Consider the following 22,426-nt stretch of genomic DNA (forward strand, 5'->3'; position numbering starts at 1 on the left):
GGGTGTAACCCCTGACGGAGGCGGGCGAGCAAAAGTAAACGCCTCCCGTCTAAGGCGGGCAGGTAACAAGAACCGGACGGGTGTTGGTGCAGGTCACCGGTCATCTTCAAGTGCCGTTAAAACTTCGTGTTTTCAGGCTGAAAATGACTTAAAACGGTTATTTAGCGCTAGTACCTGTCCCGTGCTACACCGCCGAGTTCCAACTAAGCAAGGAGACAGTGGTTGTTTTCTTCCTCCAGACCAGAGTAACAGCTTTTGGTTTGTTTAAATACAAAAAGTTATTTGTAAACTAATGGATTGCAAAAAAAAAGTAAATTTTAATTAAGCTTTCAGGTCCCGCTGGAGCACGAACAAGCATCTCTCCAACTTCACCGTAATCACTACTCTTAAAAAAAAGACACAACCATTAAATCTTCTAATGTCCAACGAAATGAACACATTCTGATTTAACTCACACTAGGTGGATGATACTCAAGAAAACTTAGAAAACACGGTAACAGAAGAAATTGTCTTTATTTTAGAAAAAGGAGACAAAAGTGGAGCTGTGGTTAAGGTTGATTTAAATGTAGTTAACTATTCCAGTACACAGGAAGTAAAACTTGCCCCTCCTGCTTAAATTCTAACACATCCTGGTAAAACTAACGTTTTGCACATCATTATAAAATTAAATTACAGGAAGTTTAAAGTTATAAATAGAGACAAATATAAAACAGATCTTGTATCTTTTAACTGTGGTTAGAGTAACATTTCCAACTCCTCTTGCAAATTTGAAGGTATATACACAGAAGAAACAAACAAAAGAGTTGAAGTAAAATAGCACCAGTCCTCTGCATACAGAAACAGACAGCCCGACGCCTTCTCCCCTGCCCCCCCATCCTAAAATAATTTCTAATGTTGTCAAATTTAGCGCTTCAAGCTTAGGGAAATCGCAACTGAGAAACTGCCTAAAAGCTGTTCCAACTCAAAACGCGACACTTTGCTGTTTGCCAGACCTCTGGGTGCCGAAGCTCACGCTCCAAGTCCCCTCTCCTGAGCATCACACCCCAACCGCCGCTTCTCCCCAGCTGCACAGAATTCACGTTCCGGAACAAGCAGCTCTCAAACGTCCCACACCTGCCCCCAGACACATGCGCAAACTCAGCTTCAAACCCTTCGTTTCCTTCTACGTTAAAATAATTGTTTTGTTCTCATGTCTTGTACATCCAAAAAGTCGTTAATCTAAGCAGTTCCTTACCCCTCCCGGTGTATCCACACATTGATGCGCTGTCTTTATTAAAATTATGCAGAACCCTTCTAGTGGAAAGTGTTGAAAAAGCTCATCTCAATACAGACATAATTTCACTGACTTTCAGCCCATTATCGGAGACCTGCAGAGCCCCTGGATGCTGATACTTCCACCAAGTCTTGCGCTTTTGCTTCTTTTAACAAGCGGTCTTGGAAAACTTCCTTTGGGTTATCACACCCCACTGAGACCGGAGGGACCCTTTTTTCTTCCCTCCTTTAGCAAGAGGGAAGTGAAAGGAGGGAAGAAAAATCTCTCAAGTTGGAGGGAAAAAAATGACCGAGAACAACTGGGCAGCAATTAAAGAGAAGACCTAAACATCATTCACCACTTGCTATGCAGTGATTTATGTTAACATCTTCTGTAAAGTTCTCCAATTACTGTTTGCTACTAATCACAGTCACTATTTTACCTACTTTTCAATTCTTAGTCAAGTATTAAGCCCTTAAGTACAAAAGAAGTCCTCTGACATCACTGCCACTGTACCTGTCCGCACTTCAGGGGAACGTGTCCCACTTCTTACGCCTTTTTCCCTCGAAGTATTTGAAGAGGAAAGAGCCACAGAGGAGAAGCAGTATGAACTGGGGAATACATACAACCACCTGGAGCAATACTGGTCCTACAGGATCTCTTACAGTGCGGACAACTTTTCCATGAACACAACACGATGTTTAAACATAAGGCGAACGGACACCGGAGACCACTAAAAAGCTCATTTGTGTATTTCCCTTTAGGAATTAAAAGTCCAATTTCACGTAAGTGCTATAAAAGTAATCCTAACACATAATATTGATAATTACATTTTTAAAAAGCTTTCGCTATCGATGCTTGTTGGTCTAACAATCTGTTTACAGAATTTACATTTTTATGCTGAAAGTAGATTTTTTTAAAAATAATTTATTTCCAGAGAGACACTGTTTACTACAAGTCTTACTACAGTTGACTGAGCTGGTGCTGACAGAATTGTAGTCTGTTACTTAGTATAGCAGCTACTGTTTTTATAATCCTTAAACCAGTAGAATTCCCAAGGCAGATTTGTCAGGAAGCTGTAAACAAATGATTTTCCAAGACTTATTGGCAATAAACAAAGTGATCTTTAGTCCTTTAGGATTTAAATTTCTCTGCCAAATTGGAATTTTGGAAACTGTGGAATCTACTTCCAAATTAATACTCTGGAGCAGTTTGGAAACTTGTCTCTGAGGAAGAGTCAAAATCTATTTCCAACCCAGACTCGTCAGAATTTGGGAGAAAATTAGGATAGCTGTTTAAGTCTGGGTGCTCCTGCCTGTTAGCAGAAGCATTTTTCATAGCTGAGTACATGAAGCCTGAAGATTCCCAGAGCCAGGTTTCAAGGTCCGCAGAAGAGTGAGGCATTTTAAGGTTGCAGTATGAAGAAAGAAATTCCATCGTAGATGGGACAGTTTGACATTTTCTTAGTGATGCATAATTGTCTTTCCTGTTTAAAAAAGAAAAAAGGAAAAGATTATCAGTGTTTCAATGACGTTTCCATGACTGGTCAGATGTCTGACAGGGAATCTTCATGTAAGGAAGAACACTAGAGGAAAACAGATAATTTTAAATGCATTTAGTGAGTTAGGTTATGGCCAACGGGAAAAGAATCCTGAAACCTGCCATTCTGTGTTGTCTCAGAAGCAGGTATAAAATAGCTGCACTGGAAGTCACACGTTCTGATGAGCTCAGAAGGGTAGACCCAAGCTTGTACGTCACCTCTTAAAGAGCCCTCATCTCCCCCCAGCTATCCACTTGGAGTATTTACTGAGTTACTAATCACAGCACTAACTGAACATTAACAACAATAGTCTCAACATTTACAAGTTGAGTAGCAAATACAGTTGTTCAACTCCACAAACGCCATCTCCACATTCCACTTTACAACCAGCCAATTATCACCAACCTCAGCAGCTGGAACAGAAATTTCCTGCACTAAAACAGCACCTGAATCACCAGGTGAGTCTCTTCCAATCTGAGAACGGGGAAACTAAAGTTGTCACCAAGAATATTCAGTTTTTTCTTTAAAGTTCTCTCTCTTCTCTTGCAGTGCTTTTGGGGAAAACAAAACAAAACAAACCACACCCACCACAGCCCCTCTGACACAGAAAAAAGCCCAAATCGCCGTACACACACTTCGATACCCATCTCCATACCTGAAGTTTAGGTGCACTAGACGATACCATCCAGCAGGTTAAGTTTCCTAAAAGGATTTTCGAACTGTCAACAGCGCAAATTTTCATGAGATTTAAGTTTGATTCCAAAAGAGAAGCTAGATCTGATGGCGTAAGGGGAAGAGCATAAAAAAAGGTGGGGGTGATTACTTTCTGTAAAAGCAGCAGAAAGTTCTTAGTGGATGCTGGAAAAACAAGTCCAAGCCCCCAGTCCCCTGCAGAATCCAGTACAGCCCTGGGACTGTACCCGCGAGGGAATCCACTCAGAGGAAGCTGCAGAGCACTCAGGAATGTAAACAGTGCAGTGGGAGCTGATCACCCTGAATTACCATAAAAGCATCAGGAAAGGCCCCGTGCCCACCACCACCCGTTTGATGGCCAAGAGCTCGCGCTACACAAGAAGAGAAACGATGTTTCTGGTTCATCATGAGTCAGTGACCAACTAACCCCTCTGAGAAGTTACATCCGAGACAGCCTTGTGGTAGTGTGCCCCTTCCAAATGCCCCGCTCAGCTGAAGACACTCACAATTAGTAAGGCTGGAATATGAGCAACATCAAGAAGCTGCTCAATAAGGCTAAAAGCAGGAAGATGACAATACCCAAATTTACTGTGGAAAGGAGTCAGACTTATCATTAAGAAATGAAGGGGAAAAGGACACTGGATTACACGTGGTATCAAATAACTGAGGAGATGACAGTAGGATGATAGCAACTATCTCCCAAGAACTAAATTTCTGCTCAGAGAGATGGCCTCAAAGCCAACTGGTGTTATACAAGAAAAGGCTTCATCCGATTTCAGAACGGGAGAAGAGAGGCTATTTGTATACAGGAATTAAACGCTCCTGAACCCTGGATAAATCTGAAGATTGTAAAAAGAAAGTATCTTTACGACCTAAGACTAAAGCCACCATTTAATCCTTCCAAAGGGAGAAGGAAACCCAAGCCTCAACCTCATTAAGCCTTCCATTAAGCCAGAACCTTTAACAGTAGGTTTGACCACTCTGCACTTCTCGGGACGGAGCGTATGAAGCGGATCTCTCACGATGCCAATCCAGAACTTGGCGAAGCTTCTTCTAAGGAGTAGGATGAAGCAGTTCTCGGACATACCAAACCTGCATTTCGGATGGCTCAGTGTATAGCACTGCCAGGGCAGAAAAGACCATCTTGGATCTTCCTCCTGATCTAACTTTATTACTAAAAATTGGAAGACAAAAGCTCAAGAACCCTTGGCTCAAATAAAAGGGTATTTTTTGTTTTAATTTTAAAGTGTGCTGTATATGGCACACAGCAATGCTTTAACTGAAACAGCTGCTGCAGTTAGGAGTCTCCAGTGCTACAGCTATCTCCTGGAAGCTTTTATTCTGTTAATTCCTAACAGCTTTTTAGGCTAATTTCTCTCTCCATTCTTCCACCTCCTACCCAGGAAACCCAGGAGCTGAGATAATCATCAGAAAAATTACAGTAAAATCGATACGACCTACTCTGCTGAAGTCTGGATTGATACTTTTTCACACCAAATCTCAGGAGACTTCATATTTGTAAGCATTTGGAACTCAGAGAGAGCCTATGTTTCTCGACTTCTAGCACTACTCCGACATGGCTGTGCAACTCTGTTTCAGCAACAAGTCCATTTTTTAGCAGGAAAATCTAAACTGAATATTGGTCATAGTCATTTTGTGAAAGAGCTCCTTGGGCAAATACTACACTCCCCAGCAAAGTGAAACAGTAATGGTATTCTTAGATTCACACTGAGGCGAGTTGTCACCGATTCCTCCATACACACAGTGCTACGAAGTTTAACAGAATTAAAAAGTCCAAAAGGCTAAATCTCACACCAGCTCGGCAAGAGAAGCACAATGAACCCAGTTACAAACAGGTTAGAGTAGAGGTTTCTCTTTCACAGAAACAGAGATTCCTAAAAATTTTCCTTACATATCCAATTTTAATTCATCCCAACGATCTTACAAGACTGTATTTCATCTACTTTTTACAACCTTTCCCATCCAGACTCCTAAGAATCTAGTCTTTCTCCTAATGCTTTCCACCTCCTACCTGCTATACCTGATTTAGAACATCTTGAACAACCTTTTCCTCCTCTTTTCTTTCCAATTACTCGAGCTACTGTGGAGCAGAGAAGAAACAAGGTCTCTGTTGTCAGTCCACTGCCTGCTCCATAAGCCAGCCCTCTCCCCAGAAAGCATAAGCCTGCCAACAGGCAACACCTCTTCACCTACAATGTGTAGCAGTCATTGGCCAGTTATAAAGAAGAAGCACCAGAAAATGTACTTAAACAATACTAAGGATTAGAGGCAGCGAGGAGTGGTTTATGTTACCTTTGAGAAAATCATTAAATCCTATTTTAAGAGAGAAACTTCTTGGTACTTGAAGCTCTGACAAAAGGGAGAGAATTTCTAAAAATGCATCATTTGCATGAGCAGCCCTCCACTTTACCTGGATGTACAGAACAGCTTGCTTTTAGCCTGGGAATAAACTGTTCCAGCAATCCGACACAGCTGTTCCTGCATCCACCGAACATCAGCAGGCATGTCAGGAAACCAGTTCACTAACCTGCGGCCAAAACCAATACACAGTTGCCGTGTAAGCAGTAGAGCTCATCCACGTTGTATTTTTACATACCATGTCCAACATCCAACAAAGCGTAACACAGCGCTCATTCTCCCCAGGTGAACTCCCCCCACAAGGTCTCCAGTTCTTCCCCACCTCCCTGACAGCCCATCTAGCTCCCTCATCTCCGACCTAGGCTGAGTGGCTGACCAGTTCGTGCCCTCCACACCCTGCGATCAACATTCAGGAAGCCTGCAAAATGCTCCTGTCTCCCAGGCCTCCTCCTGGGTGGGAGGAGCTTTCTGTCAGTGTAAAGTTAGGTGGAAGAGGAGGGGAGAACAAAAGAAAAGCACAGTGGAAGAACAAATAGAAAGCAGGAACAGAACAGTGTCACAAATGTATTTCTTTCCTTATGACACTCTTAACGGAAGTCAGTTACACTGGAGGGGGATGAGGGGGAAAAACCCACACAAAAATTCTGTTGAAACTTGCTTCCTCCTCAAAAATGGCACAGAAGTGCCACATTAAGTGGCAGAAACAGAAACAAAATATTTTACTGGACTTCTATGTGGTTCCATTTACAGAACATTTGATTTTTTAGTCATGGCATCTGCTGCTCAAGGACTGGAATTCTCTTAAGCAAGCACAACGTTTAGGGTTCATGGTGCATTCATTTAGCATAATTTCTCCTTTACAAGAATTGAAAAACTTATAAAATTAAGCCCTGTTTCAAGAGCACAACCCTCAGTCAACCTAAACAAACCTGTAAGAAAATTTATATGGTGAGTAAACACTGGCTTTCACTCCTGACTTCAGAAAGAAGCTAAATCACAAGAACTACCTGGATCGAGTTCAAATACCACTGCAGAATACAGTAATAAAGAATGTGCTCCTGGAAAATGCAATTAAGGGTGCTTCTTTCAGCAGTTATGAGACAACTACTAGTAATAAGAATAATTGTTTATGAATCTTCTTAATATGTTTATTTATTTAGCCTTAGACTATAGAGGCTTTAGGAGGATGCATTCTGGAGGCAGAAATAGTGGTCTTGGGACAGTTAGCGCTTGGATTCTAGAGTACCAGAATGCCTACAACACTGAACAAGCTCTCAATAAGTAAACTTCCAAAAGTATAATTATTCTAAAATGATTCATTAAAAGTTTCTTACCGTAAAGCAACAGAGTAAGCGGACTCCACCGGTAGTGTGTATGGTAACATCAAATAGGATATTACCCGCATGGGGAAGAGTTTAGAGAACTGAGCGTAGAATCCATTCTGTTCTTTACAAGCTTCCTGCAGGGCTTAAGCATAATTATTTTTGAAAAAGATGTTAGATGATTTGAAAACAGTTTAAATAATCTGCTCACAGTTCGATAATGTTGACTGAAGATTACCAAGTGTTACTGAATAAAGCTCAGCTATAAAATGAAAGAATTCATCTCAAGACGCTCTTACCATCAACCTTCTCTAGGCTATTTTAAAACATGTGAAACAGACTCATACCACAGGGACAAAAGGCATTACCTGTAACTTTTATGCAATAAATTAAGAATTAATTTATAATAAGAGGATGTAAAGTTCACCTGTCCAAAAATCCTTTTGTGTTTTAGCTAGCATTCCTGTCTGGTTAGAGACTCTCTAACTTTAAGGAGTTTGTTTAAATTCTAGAGTTCTGTGTATTTCACTTGTTACACATAGTTGTAAGGAATATCACACTTCAAATTTTCTTCTCCTAGGTCACGGCGATCACAAGTTTCAGATCTTGAAAATACCAATATCAGCATCCACAAAAAAAAAAATATAAAAATTGTAGATTAAAGAAATATGAGAAGTGGTTTTGGTCTATTAACATCTTATTAAGAAGACAGGAAAGCCAAAGAATTAGAAATCTACAGAAGTCCGTCTTAAAAATGAGATAGGGATAACCAGTGTTTGGATTTGAGGGTCAGCTTTGGTGTGAAATATACGCTTACAAAAATACCATGCACATACAAAATTTATCCAAAACCAAGTGAGAATTCAATTCACGACTCTGCACTGTTGAAAGCAGCACCTTCCTCCTGCTTCAACTTTATTTCCATAGCAAAATCAAAATGTATGTGTTCACATTTACTAAGTATTTAAAGAACTTTTTTGGGTTGAGCTAGTCTCTAATATCACAGGCAGTTTTAAGATTCAATAAAAAGCATCTTATGCAAATTATGAGAGTAAGCAGAGGGGAAAAAAAGTAAAAAGTCCAATTTTGCCATTCCAAGTTACAGAAAGCAGCCTGAAGCACGTACCTTTACGAAGTCTAGGAGGTAGACTCTCAAATATGCTCTTCTCCAAAGGCCATGGATTTGGCTTCAGCTGGTCGTTAAGTACTTCCACTTTCAAAGTTTCTGCTCTGTTATTTTCTGTCAGTTTTCTTTTCTTCATATGGTCGATGTATTGAGCAGGCTCATGAGGATTTCTTTTTGCAAAGGACAAGTGGATGTAAATAGAGTCACTCAGAATACCTGAAAGAGTCAAGAGCTTCCACTTAGACTTGATCCACAAACGTTTAGGTCTTACTTTAAGAGGTGCTAAAGACATGGAAAAAGTGAACAATTAACTGAAACTGCACTGGAAATATACAGTCATTGACCAAAGTTGTTTTCCAGCAAGAAAGCAAATGATTTAAAGGAGAGGTGGAAAACTGATTTAACAGTTATGTGAAAGAACACACCTCAAACACAGCAGACATTGGGGAGATCTGACATGGCGGGTATCGCAGGACTACTCTGAGGCACTGCTACAACATGGTAGAGAAGGCAAGCAAGTAGGGTACAATAGTGGTTTAAGATACATCCAAAGTACAGATCTAAATCAACATTGGTTGCCTTGCAAAACTGGTGCCAATTAAGAAGTAGCACTGGTAATTACCTTAGAAACAAGCACTAGATAATGAGCACAAAGTGAAAAAATACAAGAAGCGTATTTATACTCGGTTTCCAGAAAATCATTATAAAGTTATTCATATATACAGACTGCCAAATTTGACTAGGATCCATACCTACATGCAACAGAATCTGCATCCTACTTACAATTACTCCTAAAAAAATGTCAAAAGAATATACAGTGAATTTAGTAATAAAGTTATCTGAAGTGTTACAGATGGGGCAAAAAAAATTAACTCCTACAGCTGAAATAACTTAACAAGAAAGGAGATGCATAATGAATGAGTTTGGAAAGGTTATAATTATCACTGATTAAGCCTGAAACAAGACAAACCTGTGACAGAATAAGAACAAGAGAGATCACAGGATCAGCAGTGTGAAAAGCAGGACAGCAGTGCAAAGCACAGAGGATGCGGAGGAAAGACGCCGAGGAAGAGCTGCACGGAATCTCAGGTGTGAGTGTCAGATGGAAACACGGACACAGGAAACTTGTAGGGGCAGTACAGCAACAGAACCCATTGTAGCACAGACAGCCCTAAATTCTAGGCTTTTTGTATAGCTTCTGCTTTTAATCACCTGGTAGAAGGTGTAAAGCAGGACTCTCTCATTAAATACTTAATAATATTACTAGAAAATCACTCTTAAGCAGAACTGTGACATTCTTTAACAGTGAAGAAAAACTTTCCAAGAGAACTTGAATATTTAGTGCTTGGTTATAATGGAGTACAAGCAGTGAGCACATCAGTCCACACCGCAGCTGGGCCTATCTGTAGCAGTGCAGACACGACACTGCAGTTCCCACCCCTCTAAGCTGACCCAGTACCAATTTGTTTCCACATCCAAAGGCTGCAGGGCTAGGCATGTTTGACACACAGTTCACTGCATGCATGTACCAAATTAGTCTTCAACTTGTTTGTCTCACAGTGTGCGGAGCAATAACATTTATTAATACAGAATATGTTACTAGAATTCTAGGACTAGAGAAGAGCAACTCTCAGTTCTTCTTCCTAAACTCATCCGGGTCCCAGCAACTGCTACATTACAAGTTGTCTTCTAAAGCCTTTCATGATGCAGACTCAGGACTTGGCTGTGGCTGAGTTTATATTGCTGTTAGCCAGGTCTCAGTTCTGGGCTATCAGGCTTTCCCTAGAAATTCACTGGGATGATAGCAGAGAGGAGGCAGTAAGAAGATAGAGGTTTCACAGGAGTGGGAAACAATAGGCTATTCCTATCCTTCACGATTAACACAAAAGAAACCAATAATACGATTTCCCTAGAATTGGAATTCTTTGGTAATTTCACTTCGCAATACCTTAACACTCACGTCACACAAATTTGATAAAAACCCAAAAGTTCAATTTCTGTGTGGCAGCACAACTTAAATTGGGTGAACAGTTACTACGTGATTTCTACAAGAACTAAATTTATGATGATACCTTCAAAAACCTCAAAGACCTAGCCCCTTCTTAGCTCACCCTTTCTTTTTTTATAAATTCAGATTAATCATCAATAATTACGCCCAGGTGTTACATACCATTCTCTTTCAGGAATTTAAGAGCATCTGAATATCCTTGCTCACAGATCTCTCCTAGTACCTGCAAGCACAGGGTAAATGAGTCAGACAAATAAAAGATTTAACTTAAGATCAACAGTTTGCAGAACGAAAAGCCACTTCCATCCACTCTCCATCTCCATTGTTGTAAGAAAAAAATTACATTAACAACTGCTGTAATTCAACAGATTCAGGTTAATAAGCCTACTGTGATGATGCATACATGAAGTTCTCTTTCAGCCACTTCACCTAAAAGGACAGCGTTCTAACAGTTTGCAAGAATTTCCTCCCTTTTTGTTTCTTTGACTAGCCTTTCAGCAGATGCAAGCCCCACTGAGAGAGGGTGGCTTGGAGTATGTCAGTTCCCTCTTTCCCTCCCAGTGCCTCCCACTTCCCAAAGCTATGAAAAGTCAGCTGTGCAATTCTCATGCTCAAACTCAGACTGAGTTTTCCATACAGAAACATCTTTCACCAGATGCAACACCAGCTCACCTACACAATACTCCTAGACAAAAAAATAAAAAAAAACCATTAAAGCCTACCTAAGTAGAATTTAACATTTTTCTTCAAGTGGTCAAAACTCCATTTTAAAAATATATCTACCCTCCATTTAAAAATATATCTACTGCAGCCAGGAACATTACTTCTCCTCTGTAGTATATCCCAAGCCAATTGACAAAGTCTGTTTTAATTTTTCCAGCTTCCACAATGGCAATTCAAGAGCATTTCCCTCATCAGATCTGCCATTAACAGCCCTCAGCAGATTTTAAAGGCAACTTGCCTGCATGAAGTATAAATTGAGAACCATATAAAACCATGAAGCTTTAGAACTTCTGCTAAGTTCTGAAGCACCTGGTTAACAGGTAAACATGAAAGAACTACAAACTGACAGTTATTAATTTACCAGTGTTGATTTTATGACAGAGTCCTGTGTTAATTCCCAAATAAATACTGAAACTCAATAGCAGGACATGCATTTTTAGTCAGAGACTAAAAATAAGGAGAATGAAGACACACTATGAAAAAAAAAAAAGAAACAAGAAGAGAAATGTCACCAGAAAAGTTTACATGACTAGATGAAATACTAAGATTACTGTAGCTTTCTGCAAAAGCAAGGCTTTTATAGGGAAAGGTGTTTTAATAACTAGGTGAGGGCAGTGACTTACCTTAGGTTCTGGTGGAAAGAGTGCTTGTGTTAAACGATAAAGGTTCCCCAGACTGAGCTGGATGCTGGTGTTGGTCACGTTCATTTCATGGAAGTTGGCGGAATTCCCCTTTGGGCAGATATCACACTCCCCAGCAAAAGGCGAAACTGTGATGGTATTCTTAGACTCATAGTGAGGTAAGTTGTCACTGATTCCTCCATCCACATAGCGCTACAAAAATTAACAGGGAAAAGAAGTCTCAAAGGCTGAAAATTTCTAACCAGCAGATTTCTCATGCAAGAATTAAATAGTATTTAAGACTAACAGAACAGTCTCTGCCTGTGCTCCTGGGCTAAACATTTTGAGTAGCATGCTTTGTCCTCTAACGCCAGTTAGAAAACATTCCTACCTATAGTTCCATAGGTAGTCTAAGAGCATTCTATTTGGGATTTTTCTGTATGTTTAAGGAAGAGCAAATCCATTTGAAAGATCATAATCCTACCAACATGCAGAGAAAAAGTAATACCGTTGTCCCTTCCTCCTCAAAAGAGAGCACCAACCAAAGAGCTACTTTAGAAAGAATACAAGTGAAAGAATAGCTCTGCACTTCAAAGCTCACGTCCCGTGAAACTAAACCATTCAGTTAGAGTAACTTAGAATTACTCTCAGTAATTAGAATTTGATATAAAAGCATCAAAAATATTTGGGCATAAAGAAACTGCAAGTAAAAATGGGTAATTGTTGAGAAACCTTGCCCACAGCCATGGATTATCTGTTCTGCTCTGAGTGCAAGTTCAGAAGCTGTTCCAGGTTGTGCTTTTGTCTCCTTCGTGTTCAGATGCTCATTTCTGCAGTTCTAATGCCTCATCACGTCACACATTTTAAGATCCAAGAACTGAAGAGTTCTGTACCAGGGTAATTAATCTAGAGTGCAGCAGCTGCTGTGGCCAAAGACAACTCCTCCAGTCACTCACAACAGCCATCTCTCCAGCAGCACCAGCTGTAGCCAGTTTGTTGTTTCAGGGGCAGAAGACTGCTCCACATTAGCAGCTTTGCTGGTTTAGTGGCTGCATCTTCCTTCTTCCTAACTAGGCAACAGACATAACCAGTGGGTCCTTGTCACATGTAAAGGTACCAGAGTGGGTGTTTTGAGCAGGAGCAACCCAGATTACCAACGTCATCTGCCTTGATACTCCCTGACCATTCTGAGAAACAAATTAGGAATTACAAAGAGGACAGCTCAGAGCAATTCATCCAACGTACTCTTCTTGAGCAGCCTGTTCCTCCACCTGTCAGCTTTCTTGGACATTCTTTAGACCAGCAGCATGCAGCTGCTGACAAACTTCCTACAGGTGTATAACATCTAATGTAATCACCGAGGCGCGTGTGCAATCGCCAAGTGCGATACAACAGGTTTGGCAAAGGAGGAGCCATAGCGTGCAGCCTTCTGATGAAATTATTAAAAGGTATAAATACACATCTGAGTCACTGTTCTGCAGAGGTAAATGGTTTTAATTATTTGGAGTTTCTGCCTATCTGTTCCCCCTAGTAATTTTTTGAACTAGAACTATTGCTGTGTTTGACAGGGGTAAAAAATAAAAAAAGACAAAACCCACCACGCCCAAAAGCTTCACAACTGGCTGTGAAGAGATACCTGTTGAAAGCCATCCTTAAGTCTTTGTTTTAAAGTATACGCAGGAAGCAGCAAGCCAGTAAACAGCAAGATGCTACAAACCTGACATACTTGACATTCCGCTGTGTTTAAGCCCTACAGGAGTCACGCCAAGCCTGTGCAGCTGTGGTATTCTTACCAACTGACATCAAAAATGTTTCCAAAGCATTAAAATCATATCAAAATAATTGGAAAGATCAAAAGGATACAATGATCCCTTCCTTCCCCTTCCCTCAAAATCTGAGCAAATAAAGCATCGCTTCTGTGTTTCTGCACTCTGAACTAAGCCTTTTAAAATAACATTGTTGTCTGGTGACAAGAACTGAGTGGCCAGATTAGCCTGGATCCACCTCAACCTTGGATTCAGTCCAACGTTCTGTTTTCATAACCCCTTTAATCTGGAAGAGTTTAAGGAGACGTACAAGGTTTAGAAGTACAGATAAAGAAAAATCCCTATACAGTTCTAATCACTTTTGCTTAAATTTCAGCATGAAGAAGAAAATACATGTCATGTCTATCCTTGACCTTTCAGCACTTCCAGCCTGCCTTGAGAACAGTCTGTAATCAGCCACTGTTAAAGATGTTTTGAGGGGTTTTTTTTCAATATTCTTCCCTGTGCAAGGAGCACAAGAATTGGAAGGAAAGCAAATGCAAGTTAATACAACACTGTAACAAAAAGCTGTTGAGTGTCATTGCCTTGATTTGAAGTGCATGTCTGCTTCCAGACCAGTTAATCAAAACACCTACAACAAACTATACGAACTTTTCTGCAGTTGCTGCCCCTTTAATGGGGGATTTTAGAAAACCCAGTACAGCCTTGAAGTCTTAAGAGGTTTTGTAATCAAGTTCCTGTGAAGTAATAGAACAGACCAATATACTGACCCTTTACCTTTCCAAAGCAACCTTTCTTCCACTGAATGTGTAATGACAGAAGACATTAAAAAGCTTTATTTATATCTAACTGAACATGGAACTTCAATTCCATTTTAAGACAAATCTACCTACAGCAAGAACATAAACATATACAATAAACTATCTTACAAAATTCTTTTTTTTTAAACAAACAAGCATAAGTGACCCTTCCTACACATTTGTGCAGGTTAATGAGCATGAGTTTCTTCAATAAATACTTATCCTTAAGCTTAATACTTGCTAGATTAGAATACTCTCTTTCAATTACTGCATCAGCAAGCAAGAAATTTAAAAGACAAAACCAGTGTGCATGTGTTTTGCAGGGTGGAGAATACACATAACTGATCTTCCACACATTTAGCATTTCCTTGCTTTTTTAAAGAGCTGTAACATACAGCTGCAATCGTAAAAGCTATGATGAAGGTATTTATTTTACAGTAGGATAACCTAAAAAACATATACACTGCCTCTTAATATTTCCAGAATAGCTAAAACTATTGTTAGATCTTAACAATAGAGACTTACCACACCTCTGAACGACGGTGGAATTAGGCCACAATAAATAGGGACAAATGAACTACAGATTAAAGCCTGTAGGAAAATGAGACTGTATAAATTAAATGGTAACTGTTCTGTTACTGAAATTATCATTTAGCTCTTTAAATGTGAGCAAAACCAACTGAGCAAGCAACCCAAAAAATCCCCTGCAAGTACACTTGAATAAAAAAGAAGGGGGGGGGGGGAGGAAGGGTATTAACAAGCATTATTTTAAACAGGATGAGTGTATTCCACATTTTTTTATAGAATGTAACCACACTCCATGTAAAAAAAAAGTTAAGACTCACTAAAAGACCATTTCTAGAAATGCTAATTAGCAAGGAAAAGTTTACGATCATTCACTCAAGCTATACATTTTCTGAGTAACCGAAGTAACTAACTGGGGACACAAATATCAACATTCTGGGATCATATTAAACTAGCTTTGGAACTGATACTGAGAATCTTAAAAAACTGGATTTGACTGTCTCTTGATCACTGCTTTAATAAGAATAACCTTAAAGAAATTCTTATTCGTGAAGGTTATAGTTTCATTAGATACACTGCACTTTAAAGGCATTTATCCTTTTTATGATTGAACCCTTGCACCTCCTCACTAAAACAGTTCACAGACACACTGACTGGGGAAACTAGTGAGCAAATGTAGGGTAATGAAGCTTGAATTCCTCTTTAAAACATTGTCAAAAGTCACAATATCCTAAAATGTTTAAAATGGAAATCCAATAATGACATTAAATGGACTTAAGATTACAGAAACTTTTTAAAGTTGCCAAAACGGAACATACCTGGACAACTTCTTCTTTCGAGTTAAAATTAGATATCAATGCATTTTTACCATCTGATACTCTGGTTAGTGAAATACACAGTCTGCCTGATGACAACTGGTGAGTGTTTTCTGGAAGATTTCTCATAAGTCCATCTCTTATTATCTTTATCACATTAAAGGAAGGATGAAGAGGACCAAGATTTCGCTTTCTAGCTTCTTTGGCTAATGCCAGGACATCTGCACAAGCTTGAGCTGAAAATAAAACATAAGAACAGAAGATACATCAAAAACTAAAAAACACAGTTCCAGTAATAAAGCATGTCTAGAGCTCCAACTTTTCTGATTGCTAGCATGAGAATTCAAGAGCTTTTTAACAGATAAAATAACTGTCCGCTAGTGTTTGCTAGAGTTTAGGAGTTTTTTGAGGGGAAAAAAAAAAAAAGTCACTTTAGACTTTCAAACAGAACTCCTGGTGAAGAGCCAGACACTTAGTTACTTATATGTTATTTATATGTAGACTGAAGGTGTAAAATACCCATATAAGATGCTTCCATTGGGAATTATTAATTCCAGAAACACATTCTTTAAGAAGCAGCCGAGATGAGTGACCTTTGTAAGCATGCCTGCAAGGACATATCCCCCACGCAACATCCACAAAACCCTACAGTGTACGATGCCCAGATTTACACTCCACAGCACATCTGCTGAAGAGCAGAGCACCTGGGCTCATCACGGCTAGTAACGCTTGTTGGGCTTTAACCAAACTTAAGGTTTCAGGGCACCATTTATCTTCATTTATATATAAACACAGTAAAGAGAACGTTAAATGTGAACTTATGGTAAGGAATGTCAGGAGTGAAGTTTTTTAGTGGGTAAGGAAGCGAAGGGCTTCTGTAACACCTCCCACACAGGTCTCCACCTAAATTGGTGCGTTTTTACCAATATGTAACGGACATGTAGTAATTTCTTCTCCAATTAAACCAGCATTTGGGAGTAGCTCAAATCACTACAGAAGACACGATTTTTCCCCAAGAACACTAAAATCATTTTAACAACCACACACCTAGTCATAGTAAGAACAGCAGCTCATCCACCTGCAATGTTTTGTTTGAATTTTTAACGTCATGTTTCTCCAGGGCATACTTTGAGGAAATTGCCTGATAAGCTCGTAAACTTGGGAGAGGAAAGGGGGTGGGGAAGAAGGTCAAAGTAACAGGTTATTAACCCCAGTGATATGCTACAAGGTCATCTAAAAATATTTTCAGAACTTGGCTATTTTAACTTACATAGACTCCTTCTAGAGGATTCGACTTACCAAGTTAAATGTGAGCACTGCACTGGAAACAACTCTGCTTAAGCCCTTGAGTTCAGATTAATTTCCAAAAATATTACCTTTCTACAATGTTATTTTTCCCCCTCAAATAGCAATACCTAAACATTTCTCATTCTTAACACAGTAAACCGAGAGTCTATGTTCAAAAGAGTATCTCAAAAAATCTGTGGCATCAGACATACTTCATTTTTATCACTACAGGTTTTTTTCATTCCACCCTGGCAGAGTGAAGCCTTGGGCCGTGAATCCACCGATACCAGTAGCCTGACCCCACCACCCACCCCAGGAGACAGCAAACAATTTAGACACAGCTCACTGTTCACGGTCAAATATACACCCGTGTTAGTAAAACACATTTTACATCTAATTAAAAAACCAGCACAAGTCACACTCTGGCAAGTGAAGAAGTTATTCCCAAAACAGGTTACGTAGTGGTTACGTAGACAGTTTGAGCAGTTCTGTTTTTCGTGCACTCCGATACAAATTACCATCTCCCTTTTTTTTTTTAACAGACTAATTTAGCAACGTTCAATCTTCTAAACTTTCTAAAGAAGACAAACCAAGGCAAGTTGCAGGAGTCTCAGATAACAAACCACCAGAACTCTGTCCAAGAACAGCAGTCTCAGTGCATGCATTTATTTCCTTTTGCAAAATTTTTGAAAACTTATGCACCAAGAAAGTAAACTGCTTGTTCTAAAAAACAAACCAAGAGCACAGGGTGCATGGACACATAAGCAAACAAACAGACACGCTCTCGCTTCTCTGCCAGGTCTTGACCCTGTTTTTCTAGCTAGCATCCTGTCAAATTGAAGCTTAAGCTATTACTTAAGTTTGAAGCATGGTGACATCCTCACTCATTTGCACTGCAGGCCTGTTTTTGCAGAAAAAAATAAACCAAACCAGTGGCCTCTACTAAGCTTGCATTGCGATTATTTACCTCTCTCCATAAAAAATGTCAGGCAAGTATCAGCTCACTATACACACCCCATTACAGGGCTGCAAAACTGCTGACCTCTAACAGCCTAGATCTGAACTCCTCTCCTTTCAGCTTCCCTTCAGAAAATAACTACTCATCAAAACGAAATTTGATTTTACAGTTTACCCATCTCTTCCACATACAAGAATTTCTACATTTGAGGTAGTCTACAGGGAAAAAAAAAATAAGAAAAAAATCAAGTTTACATATTTCATTTATTGCAACCTATTTTAAATATTAAAAGGGTTCCTAAGCAAAAAAAAAAAAAAAAACCCAACAAAAACAAAAACATATGTTATGTTTACCCAAGAGTATGTGATATTAAAACACTTCTTCTCCCTTCCTTCCTCACCAGGACTAAAATACAGTTACCTCCTAGGCTGGTGAACTCCAAAATGGGATCTTCTCAGGAAGAGGTAGCGGGCTAGAGCTCAAGTCAGACTGGGATTTTAGGCAGACCTTGGTACATCTGTTTTATTTTTTGAAATGCAAGAGAGCTAAAGAAATTAATGTTTGTATTAAATGTGAACTGTCTCCAGTTATGTTTCTATATTCCTCTTTTTAATGTTTAAGTAACTATTAATTAATTTCCCACAGAGTGAGACCTGACGTGGTATTTACAGCGCCCACCAAACCTGCTGTGTTCAGTGCCCACTGCAACGGCCGACCCCATCGCCACTGAAATACCCCATCTCCAAGACACCCAGGCAGAGGATCTGACGGGAGGAGTGCACCTTCAGTTTTGGTTCGGAATAGCCTGGAAGGCATTTCATCCTCAGAACCGTTACCCCGAAGCGTCTCCCTCTACCTTCCCCCAAATTCAATGAAGGAAACTTCTTCCTCAGTCTGGAAAAGTACACTTTTTTTCCATTCGGTGGCTAGTATCTACCTTTATTCAGACTTGGAATGCTACAGACTGTGGCTGCCTACCCGGCAGCTCACGTGAAGCACAAAGAAAACCCTCTCTTTCAAACATGCAGCTACAAACCTGGAAGAGACGAAACGTGCGTGGCAATTTTAGGCAAAGCCCCTGTTCACATACCTACGTACACACCCAGAGTTTTATCTGCGCCAACAAGCCTACTAATTCAGGGCTGGGTCCAGTCAAGTCTTGAAGACCTCCAAGGACAGAGACCCCACAGCCTGTCTGGGGACCACCCTCACGGTAATTTTCCTTTCCTTATACCCAATCAGCATCTTCCATGTTCCAGCCTGCGTCTGCTGCCTCTCATCCTTCCACTACCCATCCCCGGGAAGAGTCTGGCTCTGCCTTCCCACAGTGAAATGCCACTGTGAGAACACATGGGACTTACAACCCCAGCTGCAGAAATAACAACTACTGTGTGTAAAGTAGATCAGCGTAAGGGAGGCACACAATACGAACTGATGAAATACATCAAATTATTATACCACAGTATTTCTTCAGAGCTTATTTACAATCCTCTGCTTTAGCACAAACTCACAAAAAATTAAGAGCTAAAAAGATACAGAATTAACATGGGAATAATTTCTTAGTTTGATGAATTTACAATGATTCAGATTTTAGAAAGTGGCTGGTTTTGCACTGTATTCCAACATTCCCAAGTGGTCTTTTTTTTAAAAAAAAAAAGAAGAAATACACTTGCCCATGAAATACAATGCCTTGGACAGTGATGGCACACATACTAGCTATTCTGTTAGTTAGAGAAAAGCAAAAATCTCAGTTGGCATATGAGAAGGTAAAGACAAGGAATAATCTGAAGTCTGCAAGTCTCAACTATTAAAATGTTAAAAATTTTAAAAGCTGTTAACACATTTTCAGGTAAACAATACATATCTTTCGTGTTTAAGAGCACTTCAAATATTTAAAGCAGCTTCCTTCTTAAATCATTTACAACGAGCTAAGACTTAAAATTGGATACATTCTAAAAATAGTTATTGTGGATAAATATGATTTGTTTTAAAAGCTGGTATTAGGCTCATAACAACTCAAGTGTGTTAGGATATTACAGCAAAAATAAATTCAAAAGTTTAAGTAGCACAAGTTTCTTGGTAAAGCTTTGAATAAATTAAGCCTACGTGATAGAGATCAGTGGCTAAGCAGCAGGGACAAGCATTTCACAGCGTTACTCTCCGGCACGTACAGAGAACTTCTATTCCTTTGAGTCAGTGGACTGTTCCCTCAGAAATTTAAAGGCAAAACCCAAACCCTCTCCCAATTCCAAACAAGTACTCATTGTTTTCCTCCTCCATCTGCAAGTAAGATAAAATATGAATTTACAAAACCTTCTAGTTCTAAACCTGTTAAGGGTACTGCTAACGAAAACAATCAGCGTTGAGTCGTGAACTAGATAAGCTTTTATTCAGTGGATTTCATTAGTTTAAAATTAAAACCATTTCCAGATATTTCATAAGTTTTTTAACTGCATTCAAGTCACTATCCTAAACACCTTGATGTTTTACTTGTATCAAGCTTACTTTAACATCTAGCACATCTAATTCACTAGATAAATGTATATTTGGGTTCTCATGAGCCCTGAATAAGTAAAGGTAAGAAGTCCTACGGTTAGAAAACAAGTGCTTATTTCACAACAGAGACTATATTTAGTTGCAAACCAACATCTTTTATCCAGTATACATACAAAAGAAGATTAACTCTATTTCTTAAACCACAATTAAAATCAGAGATTTTAATCAATCCACTGTTTCTAATCATATACCTAAGTGACCTATGCAATATACACTGTGCACAGATTAAAGAGGAAAAGCACGTTAAAGCTAACCTAAGCTGTGACCTTAACTCTCTTACCCTTCCCTCAAGGAAGGAGAGGCTTTAGAGAAAGCAAGCTTTCCAAAGCTAACCGAAACTTCATCTGCAAAGGTAACTACAGAAGAGGTGCATTATTTCCCAATAAAGCACAAATATTTTGCTTCAAACCCACGACAGGGTCAGCCTGCTCGCTTTGAAGGGTGTTAGGATTCAGCTACCTCCCGCTCTCCCAACAGGTTTAATCCGCTAAGGGTAAGAGCAGTTGTCATCCACCCGGTATTTGCAGCTCCGAGGCCAGGAGGCACAGGGACTCCTCAGACCGACACGCACAATCTCTCCCTCTACCTGCGGCAGTAAAACTCCGACTATCGGACTACACAAGCGTTGAAATCGGATGAGGCACCGGCAAAACCATTTCTGAAGCCCGGGAGGCTGCTAAATACCCATCCAAGGTGAAGACACGCTAACTTTACCACCTGCCTCTTCCCTCATCCTCCAGGAAACGCGATTTTTGTGTATTTTCTTCAGAGATCTGATGTGCACGGGCTGAGACCTAAGCGCATACACCTACAGGGCCTTGTAACCCCTTCGGATTTAATTTCATAACAGTGGTGGTGTTCCTCTTGGGGGGCAGAAAAGGAGAAAGAGAGAAAACAAGCCGGCCCGGCAGGGAAGGCAAAGGCAGCCCCGACGAGCCCGCGGCTCTCCCCGCCAGCCCTCAGCGCCGGCAGAGCCGCTCCCCGGGGCCGGAGCCGTGCGGCGGCCACAACGGCAGCTCGGTCCGGCCCGGCCGCCCCTTCCCGCAGTGCCCCTCGCCTCAGTCCCCTCAGCCGCCGGACCCCCCGCCGCCGCCCGCTCCCCTCAGCCCGCCGGACCCCCCCCACCCCCCCGCCGCCGGGGCGGAGCCGCTGACCCAGAGAGCCGCCTCCGACGAGCACGGCACCGGCGAGGGCCCCGGCCGAGGCGCCGTAGATGTGGCGGGCGTCGCGGATGACGTGCGGGGCGCGCTCCTGCAGGCAGGTGGCGGCGCCGATGTGGTAGACGCCCAGGAAGCCGCAGCCGGCGAACGAGACGCTCCAGCCGCGTTCGCGGTCCAGCAGCATCGTCGCCGGCGGGCGAGGAAGGGCCGGCGGGCGGGCGAGCGGCCGGGCTCCCACAGCGGCCGGCAGGCGACTGAGGCGCGAGCGGCCGGGGCCTCCCGCGCCTTGACATGGCGGCCGCGCCCCGCAGCCAATCCCGCGCCGCAGCCAATCCCGCAGCGCGGATGCACGCGAGGCCCCGCTCCCTCAGGGGCGGCCCCGCCCCTCGCCCCCCCCGGCCGGTCTCTCCCTGTCCCCGAGAGAACCGGTCCCGCGGGGCCCGACCCTGCACCCCCGCGCCGCCGGACAGGGCCCCGGCGGGGCTGCGGAAAGGCTCTAGGGGGAAACGCGCCCCTCAGTCTCCAGGTAAGACACGGAGGGTTTCCCGAACCCCCCGCTGAGCCCGGCTCAGGCGGACAGGCACTGTGCGAGCAAGCACCGCTCCATAACCCTGCAGTAACTCCAGCAGGAGAGAAATGATGATGGGAAGACTAGGCTGGTAAAGGGAAGAGTATGGAACCGTCTTCGTTTCCTGAGTATCTCAAACCATTAACTTACACAATTCTGTGTTCACATTCTACCAACATTTTAGCCAGAAATACAAAGCAGCTAAATGCCCCTGCAAGTCTAAACCAGCATCATCTCACTGACTTTATCCAGCACCCAGCTGACTGATCCATCCAAACCCGGCGTCTGGTACCGATGGACTTCTGGAGGTCTCCTAAGGACATCTTTA

General features: G+C 41.3%; 1 protein-coding gene across 2 annotated transcripts; it reads right to left on the reverse strand.

Moving 5' to 3' along the window:
• Positions 1-494: 494 nt before the first annotated feature.
• Positions 495-21,769, reverse strand: LOC141944873 (1-acylglycerol-3-phosphate O-acyltransferase Pnpla3-like). 2 transcript variants are annotated; one of them, XM_074872161.1, is made up of 9 exons: positions 21,525-21,769; positions 15,573-15,805; positions 14,755-14,820; positions 11,667-11,876; positions 10,483-10,543; positions 8,313-8,528; positions 7,199-7,331; positions 5,917-6,033; positions 495-2,738 (listed from the first exon to the last, which is right to left on the reverse strand). In XM_074872161.1, exons 1-9 carry the CDS (start codon positions 21,712-21,714, stop codon positions 2,447-2,449), a joined length of 1,518 nt encoding a protein of 505 aa, XP_074728262.1. In that variant the 5' UTR covers positions 21,715-21,769; the 3' UTR covers positions 495-2,446. The 2 variants fall into 2 exon arrangements, with proteins under 2 accessions (XP_074728262.1, XP_074728263.1); XM_074872162.1 differs by lacking the exon at positions 5,917-6,033.
• Positions 21,770-22,426: the final 657 nt, after the last annotated feature.

This window comes from Strix uralensis, chromosome 5 (genome assembly GCF_047716275.1).
Source record: "Strix uralensis isolate ZFMK-TIS-50842 chromosome 5, bStrUra1, whole genome shotgun sequence".
In the NCBI taxonomy this organism is placed as follows: Eukaryota; Metazoa; Chordata; class Aves; order Strigiformes; family Strigidae; genus Strix; species Strix uralensis.